The sequence below is a fragment of the Saccostrea echinata genome, unplaced genomic scaffold (assembly GCF_033153115.1).
Source record: "Saccostrea echinata isolate AGI-Se365-2 ecotype Australia unplaced genomic scaffold, CSIRO_AGI_Sech_v1 ptg000033l, whole genome shotgun sequence".
NCBI lineage: Eukaryota > Metazoa > Mollusca > Bivalvia > Ostreida > Ostreidae > Saccostrea > Saccostrea echinata.
Genome location: NW_026889782.1, coordinates 27,997,080 through 28,005,608, shown reverse-complemented (window position 1 = coordinate 28,005,608; position 8,529 = coordinate 27,997,080). Strand labels below are relative to the sequence as shown.

Here is an 8,529-nt window from a genome sequence, read left to right as displayed (position 1 = left end):
GTTCAGGTTTTTGTGTTCGTTCATGATTGTAATGGTAAGCGACATTATATACTATGACAATGTATTTTTTCCAATGCAAATTGCATGTATACAATAATCGTCAATAGTATAAAAATTTTGTAGAAATGAACTGCTAAAGAGGCCTGTGTTTCTCTAGGTCTATATCATAATGAAAAGAATTCTGTGTTGGAGTATATTCTGACATTCCCGAATTTTTATCAATACACCTTGAAAGAACACGGTGGTTAACATTTTCCTATTCCTTTCCTTTTTTTCTTCTCTGTACAACATGGGTCTAAAGAGGTGTTGTGCCCTCTTATTATTATTATCAGTTTTTATTTTGCATCCCACGGAAATTTAAAAAAAAAGAAAAAAAACAAACACCAGGAAAAAGTTGAAAATAGGATTAATTCACATTATTTTCAACCAGTTCAAAATATTGCTCAAGTGCTTCTTGCAAGGAAGTTGCATCACTCCACCCTTTTCGTCCAAACAAAGCATTAGAATAATTGTCAAATTCCAAAGATCCACTTCTAGTTGGAACCTTGCACTGCAGTTTGCTGAAGTTAATATCTTCTTCAGAAACGGGGTGAATGCAATCAGAGAATCCTGTAAATATCAACATACATGTATTTAAATTGCACCTAGTTTTGAAAAGGTAAAGAATTGGGACGGTTTGATACTTAATTAACAAGCACATACCCTATCCGCTTTCACTGTGTTTAAGAATTTCAACTGCATTTTTTTTTTAATTTTCAGTGTGAATGTCGAGGGAAGTGACTTGATAGCATTTTTTTTTACCTAATTTATGTGCATTTTTTTCACATTAATGGCAAGTAAAAACCCTCTTTTAGAAGAGGTTATTTTATGCATGAACTTCAAGCATTAAGTGTAGTACCCTTTTCCTCTGGCAGTATATAAAGTACATTTGGACGACCATGTGGACAAGTAGATTGTCTGTTGTATGCTATTGAGTGATTGTTCCATTGCTCTTTTACCGCATCCAGGGCGTTTTGTAGAACTGGCATAAAGCAAAATCGCAATGAATACCTGGAAACATAATTATGTAGAGCATTTACTATATAACCTCTTCTCAACATTATTATTCCGTATATGTTTAAGTCAATGAGCATAAAGAATATTATTTGCCAATTCTTACACATCATTTATCACATCTTTACGAAAGAAACCATCAGTCTCCAATTCCTTGAAAAAAGAGATCCACCATTCCATTTCATGCCGGCGCATCATGCTCCACCATGCCTCAATTCTCTGTGAAAATAATGTACGTGAATTTCTTGGATATTTGATTTACTTCTGTTTGACAGTTACTTCGGATTGCTCTATTGAGACTTCGGATTTAGTTCTTTTTTTCCTTATTTTTTTTTGTATATCCCACGATATTAGACAGACAATTTCCACAGGAGAAATCCATCAAAATCCTTTCATGTGATATGAAATGTATAAACACATGTACATAAGACAGGTCACTCGAAGGAGATAAAATTCTACCAGGATGCACAGTCTAAGTAATTCTAGATTGTCTTCTATCTCGACAGACTGTAGTACTACATCAAATTCCATATGGTGTGCATGGTGCTTACATCATAGGTATCCAGGTTGAATTTTTCTTGATTTTTTTTTTGGTATGAAATGGACGAGTGGTTTAATGTGATATAGACTGTGTGAATTTTGTTTCTGAACAATGGACATAAAGAAATGATCAAAGCTTTACAATGACGTACAACATAGTTGACCAATCACGCACCTGATTGAAAACTGATCTGGTAACTCGATAACAGTCTCTTGCCGTGGACTGATCTTGTTCTGGATTTCGATACAAACACTGAAGAGCACCCATGGTTATGTTTTCTGTTCCCGGGTCACTTTGTAGTATTCTTGGGCATCCTATTATACATATTATATAATAATGAATTTTCATACAGAATGTATGCATGATTGCAAGTACAGAAACTGAATAGAAAATTTGTAATATTATTTGATACCTCTCAAAGTCGCTACAGTTTGGACAAAATTGCAGGCCACTATCTCTGGATCATTATTAGAAGGCCCTACTTCAAGCCACATAATTTGTCGTGAAAACCTAGGTATTTGTAATTAGAAAAAATGATTACAGCACTGGCGAGTTTCAGACATCGCTATCAAAGAACACTTCCACAAGGTATACCTCCACCTTCACTATCATTTTAATAACGTATCATCTTGAAAAACAACCATACAACTCTCATACAAGAGGCCAATGGGCCACAATGCTTACCTGAACCACTATGGCCCAGCTATTTTTTCACCAGCAGATTTTTTCCCATATTACACTACCTGAGGATGACTCTATATAAATATGACTGACCAGGGCTTCGCTGTTTCTTGAGAAAAACTTTTAAAGGTGTTTCCTTTATACTCTATGTAAACATTTGATCGCCCATTGTGGCCCCACCTTATTCCTGGGGGTCATGATTTGAACAAATTTAAATCTACCCTATCTTAAAATGTTTTCATATAATATGACTAGTCATGGCTTTGCTGTTTATGAGAAAATTATTTTTAGTGATTTACCCCTATAGTTTTATGTAGACATTTTCATCGCACATTCTTGTCCCATGCTACCCACAGGGGGGCATAATTTAAACAAACTGGGATCTATACTCACTACCTGCGGGTGTTTACATATAAAATGACTTACAATGGCGTTGCTGTTCTTGACTAGAAGAATTTTAAATGTTTTGTTTCCTATATACTCCTATGTAAACATCTGATGGCCCATGGGGGGCCCTATCCTACCCCCTGAGTCACAATTTGAACAAACTTGAGTCTGCACTAAGTCAGGAAATTTCAATGTAAGTTTCATATTTTCTGGTTCAGTTACTCGAGAAGATTTTTGTAAGATGCGATGAAATTTAAACTAAGTCCTTATTATCCTTTTATTTGAACAAACTTGAATTCTCTTCACCAAAGGATTCTGGTGGGAAGTTAGCTTGAAATTGGCCCACTGGTATATAATGAAGTCTATTACTGAAGTATATTTTAAGGTCAGGAAGAGAAATGAAGTGCCTGCTGTGCACAGGTCCTTGACAAAAGTCATTGAACAAGTTAAATCAAAATTTGACTTACCCATCTATGCATCCATGAATAGGAAATCCAAACGGTTTTAATTTGTCATATCTGTAAGTGTGCAAATAATTGATTTTAAACAAAGATATTCTTGATTTCTTGAGCATTTCTTCATATTAAAACTCATTATATTTATAAACTGATATACTGACATTACAATGGTTGTGAGCTTTCTTTGAATGAAATATGTGGAGATAACAAACAGTATTCGAGCTCAATATATTTAAATTAGAATGAAGGGATGACAGAAAATGAAAGGTCAATGAACCCCTTAATTGAGAGAAATAACATATAGGGGTGGGGGTTGGGGGATGGAATGGGCGATGATGATTTTGCAAAAGTTGACTGGAGTTGAGGGCAACATTGATTATGTTAGTCTCCAAGGGATGAAATATTGCCCGACGCGGAAGGAGATTTGGAATTTAATCTTATCGATATTAATCAATTTTATATGAACTGACATATCATCTTACCCATCAACATGCCATATATAATTTGGACCCTGTGAATAATATATTTTTCGTTTGATGCGACGGCGTCTTCGAAAATCAACACCGAGTGGGTCAATTCGTCTCATAATTTCCATTACTTTACCTCTGAAATAAAGATAAAATTTTAAAGTGGACTTGATTGCATAAAAATATTTAACTATGCATAAAGTGGCAACTGTTAAAAGCATTATAGAAAACTTAAGGGAACGACTAGTTGATTCTGAAAGGGCCCGGTGGCAATTCTTTTTCGAGTCAGATTATTTACATGTATTTTCATGCCAAACCGAAACTCTAGCCGAGGACATATCGCCAGTCTAGGACAGAAAATTTATTTTCAACATTTTGGAGGAAAAATATTTATTTCCACAATCTGCAAGCCCCTCCCCTTAATAAAAAAACAAAACAAATGGGGGTTCACTAAATGATGAACGTTTGTACACCGTTTTACATCAATGCCAACTTTAAAGGACTAAAACACAGTTATTTATAAGTTCTATAATACAATCATACATATCATAAAGTCAGAAAAGACGTCATAACTCGAGTCTAAATGATTCTTCTTGTACTGATGTTTAAGAGGAAAGCTAGAAAACAAGTTTAAACTTCTTGAAGAAAAGTTTTGCTTCTTGACTAATTGACTACAATATAAATGCTATAAAATCATTATAACTTTACAAAAAATAATGTACCTGCGAACTGGTATATTTAGATGTCTGAGCTTGTCTGTCGTATGTCTATAGCCAACTGTCGGTGGCGAAGATTGTAGCATGTCCTGTAAATTGAAATGCAAGTAGATATAATCAATGTGATATTCAAACTATATTTTTAAAAAATTATATATATATATATATATATATATATATATATATATATATATATATATATATATATATATATACTTCATTTCTTTATTCTAACTTAAAAAAATACATGTACCATATGTATGGTACATTTCTTTTGAAAATTGTTCCATTGCTTTACTTTTTCTGTGCAATTTCTTATACTTCAATTTTCGGTCTGATCAAACAAAGTAAATGAATTCATGGATATAAAAAAAGGATAGTATGATCATAAAATTATTTGACTCAAATACATATGCAAAACATATCTATTTTGACTAACTGTCTGAATGCTGACAAAAAAGGACGTACAAACTCCACGTACTGATATCATGGAGCTTTGTCATGTGATAATGCCGATGTTCTATCAAAATATATGTGAAATGTCCAAAAATCGGGGTGTCATTTGCAACTGCAATAAATGTATTCAAAACAAAATTCACTTCTTCTTAAAAACTTTTACAATTTATTAGTTATTTCAGAACTTTTTATAAAATCATTAATTAATGAATATTCCATGAAAAATGAAAAAAAAAAATAAAACAAATTAAAACTTAATAACAACCATTAAGACAAAGTATAAAGCGAATTTCAAAAACCTTTATTCATGACTTCTATGTTTGTTATCAATAAAGAATTATTTCATCGAGGCACTGAAAAAAGAAATAACGCCTCAATTCCTAACACAACTACAAAAAGATGAGCCGCTCCTACGATCATAGATGGGAGACAATCCATGAAAACTGCATGTATCGTAAAAAGTATGGGATATTGCCATTAAAGTTGCATAATGAGTCAAAACCATGTGTTTCTTTTAAGAAAATTGTATCACAAAACAAAAGATTTCTGTGAAATATGAATATAGCGAAGTTTTGACAACTCAACTGCACTGTAAAGCAAGAAAAAAACTGCAAAATATAAGTGCCGGAAAAACAAATCTATCGCTTTGTTTTTATCGTCAATGTCAACAATGTCAAGGTCACGCGTCCTTTATTTTTAGCGTGAAACTTGTAAACAACATTGAATTCGGGCAAGCAGAAGTAAGGAATAAGTTATGATCATCTTTTTCGAAGATTGTATCAAAATTCTCAGTCATCCGACATTTATATCTATGGAATTGAAACCATGGTAAATTCTTCAACTTTTCAGCGCATGCGTACAATAAAGAGGAAGACATGAAGCAATATTTTTGTGATGGGTTATACCAAGATTTTGTTTACTCTTATTTTTCTCCATTAAATTAGATTTTTTAGGTTCTGAAACCTGTAATTTTCTGAAACCTAATATCTTCAAGAACTGAACAAAATTTGCATCTGTCATGCAAAAATTCTACTGTTGTCAATTTTCCCGTTTGTCCGTCACAGTGTCACTTTCAATAAAATATATCGTATGATATTAATCCAATATTTTAGGTAAATGTATCATAAAAAAAAAATCTTAATAATTTATGGGAACATTATACATGTAAATGAAAAATACCTTTATTTTACGTTCCAGTTCTGCATCACTGTACCCTGTTGATCCTCGCCTTGGTGGATAATCACACCGTCGCAAACGCCTCCCCACCGCGTTAGAGCTTTGAACATAATGCATAATGACATTAGTAAAATGAATAAATCATTAAAGAAAATGTTTAAGCATACGTTATTGTACATGGAGATTCTTAAAATATTATTATTCATATGTACGAATCGAATTTATGCAGGTATGTGTACACATTTAAGGCAAATTCTGCAAATTTTTTTTGTTCTGTTTTGTTTTTTTTTTTTTGTTTTTTTTTGTTTTTTTGTTATTTTGGGTTTGGTGTGTAGATCTAAATTACACATATCTGTTATGTAGCCATATTTCACGAAGCGCAGACATGTATGCTACATATATATACGTGCAAGTCATGCGATTTACATATATATTCATGCTGATGTCTCTTCTTAATTTCTATGCTTGAGTATGTACACCCTCATTCCATTCGATGAATTATATGATGATTATGTTTAAATTATGTTTGTTTATCATGTTTATTATTACTGTTATTTATTTATTTATTTTTGGCAAGCATTGTTGTCATTGTGTAATCACATACATGCATCATTATAGACTTGTTAATTTTGAACCTTTAAGTGTCTTTGAAATATTTTGTGGGTTCTACAATCACTATAATTATAATTGTTATATATATTACACGGAAAGAATTTTCTAAGTTGAAAGAAATTGTTACCAATTCCTTTTGTATTAATTATACAATAAAATATGTTCAAATCAAAATTATACGGAGATAACAATGTTCAAGCTCAAACCAATTTCAGCAACAACAAAAAAATAATTACTATTATTATTATAAATAAATAACAGCAGATGTAAGTTACATAGAGAATATCATTTACCTCAAATGTATATTATGCTCCTTGATCATCACCAATGAAATTTCTTAGTGGCTCATATTTTTGGCGGCGTATTCTAGTAACAAACTATCTGCATACGTGAACAAAAAAAGAAACACGATACAATATTTAATCATTTGCTGAAATTTTTTTGTATAATATTGTACTAAGTTTAGTCTCACATACATTAATGCAAATGCATTAAAATCTTGGTAACTTTACAATTTTTGTAAAAGGATTATTTTTACTTACTTGTATCGGTCATTATTTCTTCATACAATGCGGTGCACTTTTGACGTAAAAAGAATCTAGCTCCAGACTAATTAAGTGTGAAATTCACTTCCTTTGCTATATTATCGAAGAACTGATAGAACATTATCTCTTTCAAGTCACCTGTTTTATTTCATATCCCACGAAAGAATTTTAATGTTTTTCGCAGGTGAACTTTGTCAGTGTAAGAATTGTACATGTACATATTGCATTACTAGTTGAGTTGTAACTTGTCAACAAAAATTGACAAAAGCGCTGTACAAAATGACAATATTTCTATTCAAAAGTGGCGGCCGCTGTCGGCCATCATAATTGTTCCACATTGATATTTCAAACAGTAGAAACTTTTATATATTCTTGTTAATTTATGCTAAAGTAAACATTCATTTATAAAAATAAAGTAATCGGTATTACACAACTACGCAGCTAGGTTAAGGACTCCCATATATACGTCAGTCTATGCAGAGGTTCGGGAGGGCTATTATGACGTCACGTTAAAAACAATACAAATGAATCTCGATGAATAAATACTATATGTTCTTTTTAAAACACACTAAATACTTTCGTTTCTCATAAATGTTATAAAGATACATGGATGTGCAACTTATGTTGCCATAATACCACTTAGCGTATGCAGAATGAAAGCCAGCTTGATCTCGCTGTACTTACTGAGATGACGTCATTTCTTAGTTTGACACGCAGTTTCTCTGTATTTGAGGCGTGGATCAAGCTTTTATCGTAGCTTGTAAAAATAAAAATAAATACGAAACATGCATAGTCAGACAAAAAGAGAGACATATTCTGAAGTATATTAATCCTCATTTTATTTTCAAACTAAATTGATAATGTGTAGACTTTAGATATAGCCGTAGGGAGCACATTTGTACAGTAACGTGCTAGAATGAGGGGTCCAGCCCCTTGAAAATATTAAAAGTTCAACGATATCCGCTTCACTATAAATTCTGAATTTTTAAACACATGTAGCTATTATTCCTACTATTCTGAAAAGTGCTGGGAGCTGGTTGTACATTCTTTATTTATTCCGTAATCTAACATTATTCCAATGCGTATTACATTTTTGTTTGGAGTTTATAGAAAGACGGCTAAATTTTAAACAATTCTCGAGCATGAGGAAGTTGCTCCCAGCACTTTTCGGGTTAAGGAATTTGTCTCAAAGAAAACAAAATAAATTTTATAGCGGAAAGATGCCTGTATATCGTTGAACTTTTACGATCTTTGTAGTAGTACATATATGGTCCAATTTTAAACCTGTCACGTGACAAACAGCTGATGTAAGCGATGTCACTTTGGCCAAACTCAGCAGACACCCGATATATACAAATGCAATCACCACAATTCACATTTATCAAAACTACTGCTGTTTAAAAAATATGAAAATTGTATTCATTTTCCCTGAATATA

General features: G+C 32.3%; 1 protein-coding gene across 1 annotated transcript; it reads right to left on the bottom strand.

The window, feature by feature from the left end:
- Positions 1 to 406: 406 nt before the first annotated feature.
- Positions 407 to 6,934, bottom strand: LOC133198363 (uncharacterized). The gene is made up of 10 exons (XM_061334461.1): positions 6,841 to 6,934; positions 5,939 to 6,035; positions 4,310 to 4,392; positions 3,603 to 3,725; positions 3,130 to 3,180; positions 2,007 to 2,104; positions 1,769 to 1,908; positions 1,160 to 1,272; positions 899 to 1,050; positions 407 to 609 (listed from the first exon to the last, which is right to left on the bottom strand). Exons 1-10 carry the CDS (start codon positions 6,867 to 6,869, stop codon positions 407 to 409), a joined length of 1,089 nt encoding a protein of 362 aa, XP_061190445.1. The 5' UTR covers positions 6,870 to 6,934.
- Between the last annotated feature and the right edge of the window lie 1,595 nt (positions 6,935 to 8,529).